At 41.5% G+C, this 20,121-nt stretch overlaps 1 protein-coding gene across 6 annotated transcripts in view; it reads left to right on the forward strand.

The window, feature by feature from the left end:
- EML6 (EMAP like 6) overlaps positions 1–20,121 on the forward strand; it is a 321,021-nt gene that overhangs the window by 219,199 nt on the left and 81,701 nt on the right. For all 6 annotated transcript variants that reach the window (XM_082249282.1, XM_082249283.1, XM_082249284.1 and 3 more), the window contains exons 16-20: positions 1,140–1,233; positions 2,753–2,853; positions 6,424–6,626; positions 10,791–10,902; positions 12,482–12,609. In XM_082249282.1, coding sequence (XP_082105408.1) covers positions 1,140–1,233; positions 2,753–2,853; positions 6,424–6,626; positions 10,791–10,902; positions 12,482–12,609 — 638 coding nt within the window. The remainder of the gene's footprint in view (positions 1–1,139; positions 1,234–2,752; positions 2,854–6,423; positions 6,627–10,790; positions 10,903–12,481; positions 12,610–20,121) is intronic.

A 20,121-nucleotide genomic window follows, 5' to 3' on the forward strand; every position in this document is an offset into this window, starting at 1 on the left:
GAAATCTTTGGAGAAACCGTAGGGTTCCATGAAAGCCTGGTTGAGAATGGATGTCCTAAAGAAAAATTTAGTGGACCGTCTAGCTATCTCTTGTACAAGTATTATCAGTTCAATGATGAATTTCACTTTTTCTCTGATGTCAGCTTTATACTGTCATTTCAGTGGAGCTGATCTTTGTATGTAGACGTGTTTTCCTTCAGTGACAGATCTCAATGGAGAACTTATAATGTGTATAATCAATATAATATATCTTTATACCAGGGGGCCCAACCTGCGGCCCAAGGCGGCTATGAATGTGGCCCAACACGAAATCGTAAACTTCAAATTTTAGATTTTGTGGGGGAGTTTTTTGTAAATATGCGTTTACGCTCAGTGAACACACGTGGCCAAAGAAAAATTTGACAGTGTCTCTTTACAGGAAATATATATATATATATATATATATATATATATATATATATATATATATATATATTTTTTTTTTAAGTAAATACTTAAAAAAATGTGAATTGCTTAGTGACAAAATCTTGTGTTAGTTCCAGACCGGAAATGATGCGAAGGGGAGGAGTTAGGTGCCATTTTTCAAAATTTTGATGCGAGCACTCTTTCCTGAATGTGGGCACTGTCCATCTAAATCAGGCATCATGACATTGAAAGTCTCATGCGGGCACCCGCAAGATCGGGAGGTACATGCTGGGTAGGCAGCTGCCTCAAATCCCTGAAATTAAGCGCAGAGGGCTTCAGATGCCCACACCTGACATGGAACCTGCCTGCTTCCGAAATCTGGTTAGTATTCCACTATTTTCACAGAAACTACAAGGAACACACACATATAACATTATCTAAATGTAACTAAATATGTATACACAAGTACGGCAGAGTGTTTAAAAAAAAAAAGGGTTTGAGGGACTGGAACTCTGCTTTAACTTGTGATCTGCCTGACTTTTTCTGCTCATTAGCTATTCTTATTGTTAGTGTATTTTATTCGGCCCAAGGTAATTCCTCTTCTTCCAATGAGGCCCAGGAAAAAGGTTGGGCACCCGTGCTGTACACTGTAGATTGCATGTATTTGTGGCTTTTTTTTGTGCCACCTGTCTGATTCTTTGAATTCAGTCTGATGATCTGTGAATGTATTTCAGCTGATGGCAAATGTCTGGTGTCCATTGGCCTGGATGATAATCATTCCATTGTATACTGGGACTGGAAGAAGGGAGAGAAAATTGCTACAACCCGGTATGATGTGTGTTTTGTTTAGTACAGTAGATATATTAAAAATGATAGTTTTATGTGTGTTCAATCGTTTGTACTGTCACTATTTATACCAGTGGAGCTCAACTTTCTTAATAAGGGGGGGCTCAAGTGCAGCTCCCGCCATCAACCAAATGGCACATATAAAATTCAGTGAATATTCATTATAAGCAGCATATTACAGCAGACACACAATAGCATGTAGTCAATGACTATGGGCATGATACAAGAGATGGTCAGAGACTGCAGACATGATACAAGAGATGGTCAGAGACTGTAGACATAATACAAGAGATAGTCAGAGACTGCAGACATGATACAGGAGATGGTGAGCGACTCTAGACATAATACCGGAGATGATCAGAGACTGCCGACATGATAAAGAAGATGGTGAGAGACTGTGAACATAATCCAAGAGATGGTCAGAGACTGAACACATAATACAACAAATGGTCAGAGACTGTGGGCATAGCACAAGAGATGGTCAGAGACTGTAGACATAATACAAGAGATAGTCAGAGACTGCAGACATGATACAGGAGATGGTGAGAGACTGTAGACATGATACAGGAGATGGTGAGAGACTGTAGACATGATACAGGAGATGGTCAGAGACTGTAGACATGATACAGGAGATGGTGAGCGACTGTAGACATAATACCGGAGATGATCAGAGACTGCCGACATGATAAAGAGGATGGTGAGAGACTGTGAACATAATCCAAGAGATGGTCAGAGACTGAACACATAATACAACAAATGGTCAGAGACTGTGGGCATAGCACAAGAGATGGTCAGAGACTGTAGACATGATACAGCAGATTTCTCTCCATCTCTCATCAGGTAGATTTCCAGAGACAAAAGAGGAAATAAAGGGAAATTCTCTCCAAAGCCCAGGGAAATTCCCTTATAAAAGTTATCACTGGAACAGATATCCCGATTGAAAGATATTCAATTACTTCGTATTTCTTTGACATCTCTAAAATGTTCAAACACACTTTTCCCAATGCACGTGTTTCTGTGATGGCTTTGAATATATAAATGGGTGCTGCAGCGACCCATTTCGGCTAGAAACCAAAAATATTAAAAGTGAAAGTATGTCATTAGCAAACCACGGATCTCCAGAACAAGTCCAAAGCTTTATTCAGCGATATAACAGAAGCCCCACGGGACCCCTTTAACTGGCATTTGGCATCACATACCTGATAAAGGGGTCCTGCGAGGCTCCAAAACATTGCTTCTGTTATTGGGATGTGATCGCTGAATAAAGCTTTTGGACCTGCTCCATGGTGTGCTGGCGACATACTTTTGCTTTGGACTCTAAAATGTTGGATCTCCCATCACTTTCTACACTGGAGCTCCAGAATATATCTTTGCCATTTGTTCATTTTATTAAATATGGCCTTTGTTCTCAATTCCTTTGAGATAGTAGGACCTAATATAGGGTAGTGAGGGTGGTACTGTCTAATGTATAACTTTACATTGTGTATTTTTTTTTCTACAGGGGGCACAAGGATAAAATCTTTGTTGTGAAATGTAATCCACATCACACTGATAAGCTGGTTACCGTTGGCATAAAGCACATTAAGTTCTGGCAACAAACAGGTAAAGCTTGTCTCGGGATCTCTGGTGCTTCAGATGCTGGGCACTGGTGTACTGATCATACCCTTTTTTTTTGTGGCAATTTTAATGAGAAAACATGATTGCATTTAATTGAACAGGCCCTGCAGTCAGCTATCTACGGTTTCATGGTTGCAAGTGACCAAATAATTGAAATTGTAGTGGAAATCAAAACCACTGCCAAGCCAATCAATAAGCTTTTACAATTAATTTCCATCCCAGTTATGATATTTTGCTCAGGGGAACTGAAACATCAATGATAATCACAGTGAATTGCTCAATACAGTTTTTTAATTAATCACTTCTGGACCGGAAGATTTCCCCCCTTAATGGCCAGGCCATTTTTTGTTATTCGGCACTGCGTTGCTTTAATTGACAATTGTGTGGTCGTGCAACTCTGTACCCAAATAAAATTGATGTCTTTTTTCCCCACAAATAGAGCTTTCCTTTGGTGGTATTTGGTCACCTGTGTGATTTTATTTTTTGCGCTATAACCAAAAAAAAGCCACAATTCTGAAAAAAAAAAAACAATATTTTTCACTTTCTGCTATATAACATTCCCCCCAAGAAAATTGAAAATCTAATTTTTTCATAATTTTAGGCCAATTTGTATTCTGCTACATATTTTTGGTAAAAAAAAAATCCCAATAAGCCTATTTTTATTGGTTTGCGCAAAAGTTTATCACGTCTACAAACTAGGGGAAAGATTTATGTCATTTTATTTTTTTTCTACTAGTAATGCTGGCGATCAGCGATCTTTAGCGGGACTGCGACATTGAGGCGGACAGATTGGACCCCTAACTGACATTTTTGACACTTTTGGGAGGACCAGTGACATTACTACAGTAATCAGTGCTAAAAATATGCACTGTTACTGTAATAATGACATTGGCAGGGAAGGGGTTAACCCAGGGGCAATCAAAGAGTTAAGTGTGAGCCTAGAGGGTGTTTTCTAACTGTGGGGGTGATGAGCTTGTAATATCAACACAGAGACCTGTGTTCCTAAATAACAGGAACACAGGGGCTCTGTTAATACCAGAGAGAACAATGGTCTGCTGTGTTTACAACAGCAGACCCCCGCTCTCTCTTCACGGAAAGTGATCGCGGGTGCACGGGGGCAATCGCGGCCGCCGGCTCCACGTCTCGGCTTCCTCGCTGTCAAGTGGGTGCGGGCACGCCCACAGAATCGCTCCCGCAAACCGCCGTACAGGTACGGCAATTCGCGGGAACCGGCCGCAGTTATAATGGTCGGCAAGTGGTTAAAGCTTTATGCATGTGAAGGCTCCATTTTGGACAGATAAGAGGAAAGTTTTTTTGTTTGATAAGTGAAAAGAGGAAGATGTAAAACCTCCATCAGGTTGTTATTACAGCCTGTGTTCCCATTGGAGAGATTTTCCCTCAATTTCTGTCTGATGGTGATGGGTGTTGGACAGAACAGGCAGTGGGGGGAAATCTCCCCAGCAGGGTGTCGTGGTCAGGATTGTAGACCGGAAGCTATAGCAATAGAGAGACTCCCACTGACAGCATGATAGGTATACAAGCAGGTCAACCTGTAGGAGGACGTTGGCCCCCTGAGGTGCGGGGTCTAGTACTAACCGATGTTTGCCAGAGCTCCTGAGGGTTTAGATTTAGGTTTTACTACATTTTAGTACCAGGTCGTGCTCCTGAGGATTACCCCATCAGGAGGTTAGCAAGCCGGGGTCCAGAATGGAATATAGCAGGTAGGGATCAAGCAGAAGCGTAGTCAATAAACAAGCCACAGGTGAGTAAAAAGTAGTTACAGGTTGAGATCAAGCAGAAACAGTCAACATACAAGTCAAAGTTAAATAATGAGTGGTAGGGAAGATGCGGACAGCAGCAGGAGTGACAAGAGTGAGATTTTGGCTGGAGGGAGCACAACAATTTGGCGAACTGGAAGTGCTAAGGCATGGCTTTAATAGGAAGTTAATGGGAGGAACAAAAGGGTTCAAGCATTAAGACAAACAAGGTTCATGGCAGAATCATTCACGGTATTGTCCAGGGGGCTGTCCAGCATTCTAGGTGGCTCGGCAAGAAGAGACATCGCCAGAAACAGCAGAGGTTGCAAGTTCAGATCTGGGCCCTGACAAAGGGACATAGAAATTTAATTTATGTCTTCAGATATCTCTTTCAGCTTACAAGGAACCTGCAATCTGGAGTAACTTTCTATTCCAAATGTTAACACCTCCCTGTAGTATGAAAGGCTGCCGCACCCCATGCAGCCTTCCCCACCTTCCTGTTGGCCTGTCACTATAATACTTAGCCTTACTGGCCTTTAAGAAAGTTCAGGAGGTGGCTAGATGGCCTTCAACCCTGCACATAAGTAACAGTATTTGTATGTAAAGACATTTTTGTTTTCCTAACTGTCTAAAAGAGGTAGCTGTTTTTGACCATGGGTTTGGACTGGACTCAAGCTCATCCCTAGTGAAAACCAGCGAGTGTTTAAACCCCCGTGCATTATGTCAACCTAGGTTACCTTCTGGGGGGGAGGGGGTGTTGCCCCAACATTTGCACTCGAAGTGCAAGTGTTGAAGGCACTTGAAGTGTTAAGCCCCGAACACATGCGTCGAAAATTGGTAGGGAATTTTCGGCCAACGTCCGCTCTGCCGATTTTCGGCTTGTTAGTATGATGCTTCCCACAACCAACTCCGAATTTTCGGCCGAAAAAAATCTGGTGTGCAGACTATAAAATTTTTGTTGGCCGTCAACACAACGGCCGATTTTCGTGCAGTCAGTACAGATTTGGACAGGGAAAAATCTGATGAGCAAGTCTGGGCATGCTCAGTGAAGAAAGAACACAAAGAAAGCAACCCAACACATGACATCACTTCTGAAGTAGAATTTTGTTGGACGAGAAAATTCGTGTGCAGTCTAGGCACATTGCAACCAACAAAACACAACTCTGGACAAAAGATGGACGATTGGTTGGCCGATAATCGTTGCGTGTGTACGGGTCTTTACTCTCTCTTTCAGCACTATGCAACTGTCCTGGCTCATTAACCTACAGTATGTCCCTAAAATAAAGTAGCAGATACCTACAAAGTCTACTACTCCCACCTATATAAACTAGTACATGTTCCCTATTCTCCTAATATTGACACCCATTCCAAATGCATAAATTCCTAATAATCCTCTTGAAGGCTACCTAAAATCAAATTAAACAGGCCTTGATGGCCTTCTATAACGACCACTTTAAATTCTTACTCACTATCCTTGTACCTCATGTAGATATTATTTTTTTTAGCTTCCTCTCAGGCAATACCATTTCCCTTGACCATGCTTTATTGCCACATCATAGTGATTCGCAAACTGGGCAAAGACCCCTTGGACTGTGCCATTTACATCCTATAGCTTTGCTAAATAAAAATGTTGTAGTAGTTGTCTAAGAGCTGATTGCTTCATCTACAGAGCAATGCTGTATAAATTATGCAGACTCCACTAGAAAGGTGCCTGAAATGTATTACTGTGGCCAGATTTAAGGACCAGAAGTGTCAGGTTTTCATTAAATGACTTTTATCTACTTCATCTTCTTGGCAGGGGGTGGCTTTACTGCAAAACGAGGAACGTTTGGAAATGTTGCAAAACTAGAAACAATGATGTGTGTTGCTTATGGACGGGCAGAAGAACTGGTGTTTTCTGGGGCAGCCACTGGAGATATTTATATCTGGAAAGACATTGTGCTGCTTAAAACCATCAAAGCCCACGACGGACCAGTCTTTGCCATGTACGCATTGGATAAGGTGATAACATCTTTATACGTATGCTGTCCTGTTATTGAGTCTGTGTGTATATGGTTAACTGGCTACCAATGGATGTACTTACATAGGTTACTTTGTTCTACAAAAAATATGTACAGTGCTATCAAATTTTTTTTTTTACCCACCTTCCTGATTTTTATTTTTTTTTTGCATATTTGTCACACTTAAATTATTTAGATCATCAAACAAATTTTAATATTATACAAAGATAACCCGAGTAAATACAAAATGCAGTTTTTAAATTATGTTTTGTTTAAGGGAAAACTGCTTTCCAAACCTCCCTGGCCCTATGTGAAAAAGTAACTGCCCCCTAAACCTAATAACTGGCTGTGCCACCATTGGCGGCAACAAATGCAGTCAAGCATTTATGATAACTGGCAATAAGTCTTTCACATCGATGTGGAGGAATTTTGGCCCACCTCTTCTTTGCAGAATTGTTATTTCAGCCACATTGGAGGGTTGCAAGCATGAACACCCTGTTTAACCACTTAAGCCCCGGAGGATTTTCCTGCTAAACGACCATGGGGTATTTTGCGATTCGGCACTGCGTGACTTTAACGGACAATTGCGCGGTCGTGCGACGCTGTACCTAAACAAATTTGACGTCCTTTTTTTCCCACAAACAGAGCTTTCTTTTGGTGGTATTTGATCACCTGTGCGATTTTTACTTTTTGCGCTATAAACAAAAAAAGAGCGTACATTTTGCAAAAATAACAATATTTTTCACATTTTTTTATATGAAATTCCCCAAAAAAAAAATGTAAAAATCTAAATTTTTTAACATTTTCGGCCAATTTGTTTTATGCTACCTATGTTTGGTAAAAAAAATCGCAAAAAGCGTATTTTGATTGGTTTGCGCAAAAGTTATCGCGTTTACTAACAAAGGGAAAGATTTTTGTCATTTTTGTTGTTTTTTTTTTTTAACGTGTAATGGCGGCGATCTGCGATTTTTTTTGCGGTACTGCGACATTGCGGCGGACAGATCGGACCCTTGACTGACATTTTTGACACTTTTGGGGTTACCAGTGACATTTCTACAGTAATCAGTGCTATACATATGCACTGTTACTGTAAAAATACACTGGTAGTGAAGGGGTTAACTTTATTTGGGAGGGAGGGGCTGTGTGTATCCCTAGGGGCGTGCTTTCTACTGTGATTGGCTGTGGCTTGAGCTGTAAGGACACTGATCAACGGATCTACATACTAGATCCGTGTGATCAGTGTCTTTACAGCGAGGAGAATGACAGGTGGCTTGTTTACACAAGCTGCCTGACATTCTCCCTCTCCCCCGCCGATCGCCGAGTGACCGGCGGACATCGGGTCCGCTGGTCACACGCGCGGGGTGGTCCGTGACCGCGCCTCCGCGGGCGCGCGCTCGCTCCCCAGAGCCTCACAGGCGAGCGACGTAGACCTACGTCACTCTGCCTGTGAGGGGCTGACTGCCGCAGTAAATATACTGTGAGCAGTCGGCAAGCGGTTAAGGTCATGCCACAGCATCTCAATCGGATTGACTTTTTGAGACATTCAGAGGTGGACTTTGCTGGTGTCTTCTGGATCATTGTCCTGCTGCATAACTCAAGTGCGCTTAAGGTCACAAACTGATGGCCAAACATTCTCCTTCAGGATTTCCTGGTAGAGCGCAGAATTCATATTTCATGGTTCAGAATTCAAATATGGCAAGTCATCCAGGGCCTGAAGCTGCAAAGCAGCCCCAGACCATCACACTACCACCGCCATGTTTGACTGTTGGAATGATGCTATTTTTATGAAATGCTGTGTTAGTTTAATGCCAGTTGTAACGGAAAGCACACCTTCCAAAAATTTCAACTTTTGTCTCATCAGTCCACAGAATATTTGCACAAAAGTTCTGGGGACAACCGAGGTGTTTTTTGGCAAATGTGAGATGAACCTGTGTGTGCATTTTTGGCCAGCAGTGGCTTTGGCCTTGGAACTCTCCTATGGAATGCGATTTTTTTGTCCAGTCTCTTTTTTTATTGTTGAATCATGAACACTGACCTTTACTGAGGCAAGTGAGGCCTGCAGTTTTTTTAGATGTTGTTCCGGGTTCTTTTATGACCTCCTGGATGAGTCGTCGTTGTGCTCTTGGAATAATTTTGGTTGGACGTAGGACAGCCACTTCTGGGAAGGTTCCCCACTGTTCTAGGTTTTCTCCATTTGTGAATAATGGCTCTCACCATGGTTCACTGGAGTCCTAAAGCCTTAAACATGACTTTTTAACCCTTTCCAGACTGTTCTTATCGGTTCTTGAATTTCTTTAGATCATGGTATTAATTGTTGCTTCTTGAGATCTTTTAGCATGCTTCACTTTGTCAGACAGCTTCTATTTAAGTGGTTTCTTGATTTAACAGGTCTGGCAGTAATCAGGCCTGGCAACTGAACTCTGCTTTCCAAAAAATGTGGTTAATCACAGTTCATTCATGATTCAGCAAGGGGGGGGATTACTTTTTCACATAGGGCCAGGCAGATTTGGACAGCTTTTTTAACCTAATAAATTAAATCCTCATTTAAAAACTGCATTTTGTATTTACTTGGGTTATCTTTGTGTAATATTAAAATTAGTTGGATGATCTGAATAATTAATGTGACAAATATGTAAAACAATAAAAAAAAATCAAGAAGGAGGCACATACTTTTTTACAGCACCGTATATAGAATGTATCAAGAAAAAAAAACATTTATATATCACAAGATTTTGATTTCTGTATTTAGCACAATAATGTGTTTAAAATTTGTGGCTGACTAAAAAGTCCTTTAGACCATTTGTTTGCTTTCATACTCAGGTCTGCACTTATTCCTTATGTGCTGTCACATTACTGGTGGCCAGTAGACATAACCATGGCCTCCAGCATCCATTGCCCTTGCAGACAATTAATAGAAGAACTGCAAAGATGCAGGAAAAGTAAAAAGCTACTTGTGTGTGCTTTTTAATTCAAGAATTAGAAGAACATGATAGTTTCTCATATCATTTATTTGTCCTTTGCTAGGAAAACAACCTGCCTGTGCTGCTTCAGGGATCACACCTGACTAATGTGCACAAAGCAGCTTGGTTCCCTAGTGAACTGTCACATAGCAGGAGAATACTGGCTGTATGTAGGGGTACTGGGAAATCCTGGAGCAAAAGACCCTGTTGACAAAAATAGTATAAATTCAGGACAGAGCAGGAACAGAAAAGTTAACGCCGGGTAGATAAACAGGAGAAGAGCAGGTAAGGGATCAGGGAAGACAGAAAGTAGTATGCTAAAACATAATGTTCTTTAACAAGGAACCTACATTCTACACGAATATTTATGCCACCAAAATTAGTGTGCTGTAAATTGCCTCCAGCATTGCACCTGTTTCTTCTTGCTTGAGGCTGACATTTTGCTAAGTCCAGAGCCCCTGAGCAGCAGTAAACAATAAAGCAGAACTAAACCCAACGATTTAACAGTTTCAAAATATTACATTCCTGGAATGCCAGGATTGCTAACTGTCACATTTGTTTGTTTCCTCAACCAAACTGTCAAACCATCAAATAGCTGGTGTAATAACTAGAGATGGGCTCAGGCCTGTTCGGGATCCTGGTCCCAACCCACCTGCCCGATTCCGCCAGGAAGCCGACACTACACACCGCTTATTACAGGCAGTGAGACATTTCCACGGTCTGCAGCTGCACAGACCAGAAAATGTCTCACTGCCTGTGATTAGCGGGGTGCAGTGTCAAGTTCCTGGGAGGATCAGGCAGATGGGTTGGGACTAGGATCCCAAACACCCATGAGCCCATCTCTAGTCATAACTGATCACATGTGCAGCACCATGGCAGTTGCAGATCAAACAGAAGCAGGTTCCTTGGCTTTAAAGGATAGGAGGGTTTGCTTTAAGGCTGTAAGCAGATCGGCCTCTACAAACTCAGGAGTGCTTAAAAATAAAGAGCAGCTGAGCATGTGCAGAGCAGGGTGAGATGGTGTATTACTGGATTTTACAGTAGGGAAGCTTATTTTTAATATTTTACATAGCTTACCTGCAAAATAGGCCAGCCAGAAGTGATCTAGCAGGACTTAATTTTCTGAGTAACGTTCCACTTTAAGGTACACAAAATATCATAACATTATATACTAGCACTCATTCTTTTTTTTGTGTGTGTGTCAGGGCTTTGTCTCCGGTGGGAAGGACGGAGTAGTGGCGCTCTGGGATGACATGTTTGAAAGGTGCCTAAAGACATATGCCATTAAAAGATCAGCTGTTTCCTCCAATTCTAAAGGTAATTCTGTTACTGTAAAATAATTGAAGTGTGCTGGATTTTGTTTGACATTTATCTCCGCTGTCACCTAAAGACATTTTCTGCATAGTGTTTGTGTCAGTGTTGTTGTTACACTGCTTTTTTTTTTTTTTTATCTGTGATCACCTTTGCAGCCTTTCTTTATTTGGATTTTCCCCTCTAAAATTGGGGATGAGGTATTTAATTATCTCAAACATATTTTAGTTCTTGGTAATCATTTAAGTGCTGCGCAGTAAGTGCTATACTAATTAAAATGTCCAGTGCTATACAAATTCATTCATGTGTTATATAAAAACAGACATGGTAGTTTGAGGATTCCTGCTCTAGGGGGTGAGCGCACGACCCCGGAGGCGCGCTCCCGCCCCCCCCCCCCCTCGTTCCCTGACATCCCCGCGCGAGTGACCAGCGGCTCCGATGTCCGCCGGTCAATCGTGATCTCCCGCTGATGTAAACAAAGCCGCCTGTCATTCTCCCTGGTGTAACTGCAGAGACTATATGATCCTGCTATGTAGGATCGTATGTCTCTGTGGTTACATCGCAAGCCGCGCCCCTTGACAGTTAGAATCATGCCCCTAGGGACACACTTAACCCCTTGATCACTAATAAAGTTAACCCCTTCCCTGCCAGTGTCATTTTTACAGTAATAGTGCATATTTATAGCACTGATTACTGTAGTAATGTCACTGGTACTCCTAAAAGTGTCAAAAATGTCAGTCAGGGGTCCGATCTGTCTGCCGCAATGTCGCAGTCCCGCAAAAAAAATCGCAGATCCCCGCCATTACTCGTTAAAAAAATAAAAATGACCTAAATCTTTCCCGTAGTTATTAAATGCAATAACTTTTGCGCAGACCGATCAAAATATGCTCATTGCGTTTTTTTTTTTACCAAAAATATGTAGCAGAAAACAAATTGGCCTAAAATGTTAAAACATTTTGATTTTTACTTTTTTTTTTTTGGAGAATTTCATATAAAAATATGTGAAAAATATTATTTTTTTCAAAATTGTCGCACTATTTTGTTTATAGAGCAAAAAGTAAAAATCGCACAGGTGTTCAAATACCACCAAAAGAAAGCTCTGTTTGTGGGAAAGAAAGGACGTAAATTTCATTTGGGTACAGCATCGCACGACCGCGCAATTGTCCATTAAAGTCACACAGTGCCGAATCGCAAAATAGACCCTGGTCTTTGAGCAGCCAAATCCTCCGGGGCTTAAGTGGTTAAGCTTGGTCTATAGGAGCTGGTATACCCTCACAGGGTGGTGGTGGATGGTCTCCTTTATTCCTTTTTCAATCCAAGCTTCCAGTGTTAGATATATAGCTCCAGCAGCTCTCTCATATATGGGGAGAAACATACTGTAAATCCATAGTGCAAATAACGGATGATAAAATCAGCTTTATTAGAAAAAACGTTAGGTAGGTTTAGCCTGAACTTCTACTTTAGGAGATCTGTCCATCTTTGGCTGCTCTTATTGTCAGGGTACTAGCCAACAGCTGTACCATTTGGTGCTCAGTTACTACTTTTACAAGATGGAACATACAGCTTTAATGTAAATCTTTTATAGGCTTACTCCTAGAAGACAATCCTTCAATACGTGCCATCACATTGGGACATGGACACATACTGGTTGGGACCAAGAATGGAGAAGTTTTAGAACTTGATAAAAGTGGCCCAATAACACTGCTGGTTCAGGTAGGTGTTATTTTTTTGGTAAACAGAAGTTCTGATGTTGGTGATGGTTTTGTATATGACATTGTTTTCCAAGATTTGTATAGTTGTGTATTACCTTCTTAATCCTCAGGGTCTGAGCACTACCAGTACAATAAAATGTTACTTTGTGCCGCAGCTTCAGTATCCTTGCCCTGCCTTGACCATGAACTTGGCCACAAGCTCGCACCTTGTCCCACCTCCATGTGTTTAGTCACAACAATCCCTTTCATTCCCAACCCTCCATGGCCAGTTTTTAGAACCAGCACCCAATAATTGGTCTACTCTCTGCAAAGTTCCATGAAGCCCACAGCAAAAGATCTATTGGCGCTGCATGGAACCAAACGGTTCGGCTCGCTTTTGTGCTTTTCCACTGCTGGTACCGCATGGTATGGTGTAGGAACGGTTCGGTACGGTACGGCGGCGCTTTTCCACTGCATGGAACCGAACGGTACGGCTCTCAAAAACAGTACCACCTCGATTGTGGTTCCAAGAGGTACCATATCCCACAATCCTTTGCATGCAGTCACTACTAGCCACTGATTGGTCAGAGAATCATTGTTATCCCACCCACTTAACTCTAGTACTACTTTAGTGGAAAAGCAAACCATACCGTACCGTACTGAACCGTTCCAACACCGTACCATGCGGTGCCAGCAGTGAAAAAAGCAAAGCGGGCCAAGCAGGGCCGAGTAGAGCCGAGACGGTACTTGCAGTGGAAAAGTGCCATATGACATCTATGATGATGGCCATAGGGAACTAAATTCTTATATCTTTCGTACAACAAAGATGTGAACAGCAAGTCTTTTTTTTTACAAATACTTTGGAAATTCTAGCCATGTAGAATGTTTTTTTTTACAGGGTAAACCATTAGATCTCTAAAGTGTAGAGTACTCTGAATGCTGTTAAACATGTCCATCAATTGTACTTTCATTGTTTATCTTTTTTCATAATCACTTTATCTCCTTCTAGAATTCCCATGTAAGCCTTTTGTGGTACAATATTTATTTCAAAGCACTGGGGAATGGCCTAATGGAAGAAGACATGTATGACATCACTGTGTCTGTGCACTTTATTTTAAGCAAAAATTACAGTTTTTAGAACCATAGACCCTGGGGTATAAAAATTCAGGGCTTTATATAAAACTTTATAGATCAGACCAACATGAGAAGGAAAGAGGGACAGAGGGACTTCAAGGTGAACCACAATAAAAATGATATACTAATATTTCTTGGGAATATTCCTTGTCAGCAGCGGACATGCACTGCCAGACAGACATTGGCACAGACTGACTGAGGCTGGCCATATATACTTCTAGATCTATTACCAAATGCAACAAGATATACAAAAGCTGCTCTCCCAGCTTCCCTTTAAAATAGAATGGGGGGGGCATTCCTTGGTGACTTTATATTATTTTTTTATTGCACCATTCACTATTGATATATTTTTTTGCGCTGATAGTTTTTGTTATATATTCCTTGGTGACCCCCATTAGAAGATTTCCCCTCTATTATTATTTTTCTGGGGACAACCTAAAATTTGGTATTTTCTTTTTAAAGATAAACAGGACAAATCGAGAGGATGAATCTCCTTAACCACTTGCCGACCGCCCTATAGCAGATATACTAGTACAGGGTGGCTGCTGTGCGCAGGATTGTGTATATACAGTGGGGATCGAAAGTTTGGGCACCCCAGGTAAAAAATTGTATTAATGTGCATAAAGAAGCCAAGGAAAGATGGAAAAATCTCCAAAAGGCATCAGATTACAGATTAGACATTGTTATCTTATATTTTAACAAAAGTTAGATTTTATTTCCATCATTGACACTTTAAAAATTACAGAAAACAAAAAAATGGCATCTGCAAAAGTTTGGGAACCCTGCAGAATTTATAGCATACACTGCTCCCTTTGCAAGGCTGAGACCTGCCAGTGTCATGGATTGTTCTCAATCATCGTCTGGGAAGACCAGGTGATGTCAATCTCAAAGGTTTTAAATTCCCAGACTCATCTGACCTTGCCCCAACAATCAGCACCATGGGATCTTCTAAGCAGTTGTCTAGAAAACTGAAAATAGTTGACGCTCACAAAGCTGGAGAAGGCTATAAGAAGATAGCAAAGCGTTTTCAGATGTCAATATCCTCTGTTCGATATGTAATTAAGAAATGGCAGACCAAGAAAATCTGGAAGACCAAGAAAAATATCAGAAAGAACAGCTAGCAGGATTGTGAGAAAAACAATTCAATACCCAGGTTTGACTGCACGATCCCTCCAGAAAGATCTGGCAGACACTGGAGTTGTGGTACACTATTCCACTATAAAGAGATACTTGTACAAATATGGTCTTCATGGAAGAGTCATCAGAAGAAAACCTCTTCTACCTCCTCACCACAAAAATCAGTGTTTGAACTTTGCAAATGAACATATAGACAAGCCTGATGCATTTTGGAAACAAGTTCTGTGGACCGATTAGGTTAAAATTGAACTTTTTGGCCGGAATGAGCAAAGGAAGGTTTGGAGAAGAAGGGGCACAGAATTTAATGAAAAGAACCTCTGTCCAACTGTTAAGCATGGGGTGGATCAATCATGCTTTGGGGTTGTATTGCAGCCAGTGGCACAGGAACATCTCGAGTAGAAGGAAAAATGGATTCAATAAAATTTCAGCAAATTTTGGATGGTAACTTGATGCCATCTGTGAAAAAGCTGAAGTTAAAGAGAAGATGGCTTCTACAAATGGATAGTGATCCTAAACACACCTCGAAATCCAAGGGGGATTACATCAAGAGGTGTAAACTGAAGGTTTTGCCATGGCCTTCACAATCTCCTGACCTGAAAATAATTGAAAATCTATGGATAGACCTTAAAAGAGCAGTGCGTGACAGACAGCCCAGAAATCTCAAAGAACTGGAAGACTTTTGTAAGGAAGAATGGGCAAAGATACCTCAAACAAGAATTGAAAGACTCTTGGCTGGCTACAAAAAGCGTTTACAAGCAGTGATACTTGCCAAAGGGGGCAGTACAAGATATTAACAACAAACTTTTGCAGACGCCATTTTTTTGTTTTCTGTTATTTTGAAAGTGTAAATGATGGAAATAAAATCTAACTTTTGTTGACATATTATAAGAATGTCTAATCTGTAATTTGATGCCTTTTGGAGATTTTTCCATCTTTCCTTGGCTTCTTTATGCACATTAATACTAATTTTTACCTGGGGTGCCCAAACTTTCGATCCCCACTGAATACGCGATCCTGCACTTCTGGGTAGAGGGCGCAAATGTGTGCTGGCGGCGGCTCGCTCCCGCTGTGATTATACACAGTGGAAGCCCATCAGCAGGTACCTTGTACCTGCTGATCATTTGCTACATAGGCAGAATGGCAGATTGACGTTCTGTCAGCAAGGAAGGGATGGATCCTGTGTCTCTGCAAAGCAGGGACATCGATTCATGTCTTCCCCTAGTACAAGCACCAACCACACTGTACAAAAACACTAGATAGGCACACAGTTAACCCCTGATGTTGACCCCTTCCCAGCCAGTGTCAGTACAGTGACAGTGCATATTTTTTTCACTGTATTAGTGTCACTGGTTTTCAAAATTGGGTAAAAAGTGTCAGCTAGTGTCCGACTGTCCACTGCAATATCGCAGTTACGCTATACTTTGCTGATCGCCGCCAATACTAGTAACAAAAAACAAATAAAAATATTTCATAAATATATCCCAAAGTTTGTAGACTCTATAACTTTTGCACAAACCAATCAATATACGCTTATTGGGGATTTTTTTTACCAACAATATGTAGCAGAATACATATTGGCCTAAATTAATGAAGAAATTTGATTTTTTACATTTTTTTAGATAGGTTTTATAGCAGAAAGTGGAAACATTTTTTTTTTTTCAAAATTGTCGTTTTTTTTATTTTATTTTTTTTATTTTTTGTTTATAGTGGGAAAAAAAATCCAGAGGTGATCAAATACCACCAAAAAAAAGCTTTTATTTGTGGGGAAAAAAGGGCATACATTTTATTTGTGTACAGTGTTAAAGTAACACAGTGCCGTATCGCATAAAATGGCCTGGTCAGGAAGTGGGGGGGGGGGGGGCGGTAAATCTTCCGGAGCTAAAGTGGTTAAAGGAGGCAAAGACAGCAATATACAAAATTAAAAAAAAAAAATGTTTTGCCTTTAGTTATGCTTTAAATGTGTTTCATCCAAAGCACTATTTTGCTGAAATCTGTACACTGGGGCACAATCATAAATACCTGTACATAATTCATAGATAAGCAGTAGATATTTAATTGCTTATATTTGCAAGGTTAACTTATAAATGTCATATGTTATAATGACATCATTTATTTGGACACCATCTCTGCTGTACCTATAACATTTTATCACAGAGTAGCAAAAAAGTAGCAGTGCTTATAGCAACGATTATTGGAGATCAGTGGCGTTGAGGAAAAAAGTCAAGTAGAACTAGACTTTCTCAACCAACATTAACTATTTTATAATAGTAATATTATATTTACTTGTCTTCAACTTTTTTTTTTTTTACATTTTTTCAGTTGCTTCCTGGTTTTTGGCCTAGGCCAAAATTATGTCATTCATCCCAAGAGTCTTCCTGGGCATTTTTTTCTTTCATCTGATGGAGAGGAGGAGGAGGGTCTTTCTCCCTCCTGCTTGCATGCCTGAGCTAAGGGCAGATGGATTCCAGAAAGTAAATGCTACATAAATATTCTGTCCTTACTAAAAATGGCAGCAGCTGGAAATGCTAGGTAGGGAATTTTTCAGGACGATTTCTCAACCAAATAAAACATGGAGAGATGGATGAATGAGCAAGGTTGCTCTCAATATTGAGAATAAATTAACCGGTTAAGGACCGCCCGCCGCAGTTATACTCCTCCTGCTAGGTATACGTTGGTCGCGTGCCTGCAGCTAGGGGGCGAGCGCGCGCCCCCAGCGACGCGCTCCCACCCCCACTCAGCAGCAGGCAGCCCCTCCTGCTAGGTATACATTGGTCGCACGCCTGCAGCTAGAGGGCGAGCGCGCACCGCCAGCAATGCGCTCCCACCCTCACTCAGCAGCAGGCAGCCCCTCCTGCTAGGTATACATTGGTCGCGCGCCGCCAGCGACATGCTCCCACCCCCATTCAGCAACGGGGACTCTGATGCATAGGGCAGGCGGGTCCGATTGCCGCCTGACACCTGCGATTGTTCCCCGCTGAGAGAGAAGGACGGGCAGCTGTTGTAAACACAGCTGACCGTTCTTCTCTCTGGAATGATCACAGAGTGCCTGTGATCCTTCTATGTAGGATCGCAGGTCTCTGCGATCATTTCACAAGCCCCGCCCCCTTACAACTAGAATCGCTCCCCTAGGCTCGCATTTAACCCTTTGGTCACCCACAGTGTTAACCCCTTCCCTGCCAGTGTCATTATTACAGTAACCGCGCATATTTTTAGCACTAATTACTGTAGTAATGTCACTGGTCCCCCCAAAAGTGTCAAAAATGTCGATTAGGGGGTCCAATCTGTCCGCTGCAATGTCGCAGTCCCACTAAAAATGGAAGATCGCTGACATTAATAGTAAAAAATCTTTCCCCGTAGTTTGTAGATGCGATAACTTTTGCGCAAACCAATCAAAATACGCTTATTGCAATTTTTTTTACCAAAATTATGTAGCAGAAATTGGCCCAAAATTTTAAAAAATTTTGATTTTTTAATTTTTGGGGGGGGGGGGGGGATGTTATATAGCAGAAAGTGAAAAATATTGTTTTTTTTTTTTTTCAGAATTGTTGCTCTTTTTTTGTTTATAGCGCAAAAAATAAAAATCGCAGAGGTGATAAAATACCACCAAGAGAAAGCTCTATTTGTGGGAAAAAAAGGACTTCAATTTTATTTAGGTACAGCGTCGTACGACCGTGAAATTGTCCGTTAAAGTAACACAGTGCAGAATCACAAAATATGGCCTGGTCATTAAAGCGGTAGTATCCCGCTTTTTGACACTTTTACCTACAGGTAAGCCTATAATAAGGCTTACCTGTAGGTATAATTAATATCTCCTAAACCGGCACGGTTTAGGAGATATTTGCAGTGCATGCAGCCGCTCACGCGAGCGGCGCATGCGCTCTGAAGGTCCGGGGGGACCTTCAGTTTTCCTAGCCGGCAGCTTGCCGGAAAATCACTCCCGCGCGCATGCGCGGGAGTGACGTCTTCGCGGCTCCGGCCAATCACAGAGCCGGAGCCGCCGAACCCGGAAGAGACGCTTCCGGATCATGGAGGCGCCCACAGCGATGTCCGGGGGTCCGCGTCGGGGCTTCGTTCTAAGGTAAGTAATGCATAATGAGCTAGTATGCGATGCATACTAGCTCATTATGGCTTTGTCTTGCAGGTTTTTTTTTGTTTGTTTTTTTTTCATTTTCGGGTTTACAACCGCTTTAAGGTGGCAAAACCTTCCGGTCCAGAACTGGTTAAATAGCGTTTTCAATTTGTGGTGCTCAAATACAGTTAAGTTTCTACTTTAATCATCAGCAGCTACCACATTACATTGATGAGTCCTGGTATAGCTGGTACACTTTGCCTTTAGATCTATTCTATTTGACTGCTCCTTTGTCTGTAGGTCCCCGTTCACGCATATGCGATGCGGGAACCCTGCGAATCCACTGCGGGTTCCCACATCGCATTCAACTCGCAGGCAGTTCACACTGCCATATGCGAATTGCTGGGAGTAAAATTCATAAAGCTGCGCTAAAAACACCAGGGGTTAAAGTTCAACATTTTCTTCAGTGCAATGGAACACCAATAGCCAGGGTGAGTAGTTCTAACTCCTTACCAGAAGATAGAAGTCATAAATCCAGACAACAAAATCCTCTTTAGACCATGATCAACTCCGTGGTGCATCCCCAATTCACTCAAGGATGAGATACAGACGGTAATCGAGATCCAGCAAAAAAGGAAATAAAACTCATAGTGTAGTAATGATGTACAATGAAAAATCACATGTCCAGAGTCAGTGGACAATAAAGGGTAAAAAAGAGGCTGACACCAAAGATTCGTACAGGAAACACTCGGCACCACAGTGAGTCTACATACTGCTTACCAGAAGACCAAGATGTTGGGCAAGGAAACCGTAGACTCCTGACGGGGTGGATTTCCTCACATGGAGCCAATCTGACTAATGGGTGTATGTATGACAAGATGAGACAACCAAATTCATCCATCAGAGTTAATCAGTCATATATATAATAATTTAATAACAATAATATTTTAAGCTTGCAGCTTTATTTACTTATGTATATGAAATTTTAAGCGTGGATTTTACCAATTTTTTATATATCCTGAATTGCTGGGGGTGTCAATATAAAGTTAACCACCCCCTAAGATCAGTTTGCATATCGCAGTGTGAACTGTCAGTTCGGACATAAATCGGATTGCATAGGTGTGAACACCCATGTGATCCGAATTCTGGTGCGGACCCAAAAAAGGGTCCTGTGTGAGTTGTGTCCGAATGCGA

This window comes from Pelophylax lessonae (genome assembly GCF_965119305.1).
Source record: "Pelophylax lessonae genome assembly, chromosome: 3".
NCBI classification, from domain to species: Eukaryota; Metazoa; Chordata; class Amphibia; order Anura; family Ranidae; genus Pelophylax; species Pelophylax lessonae.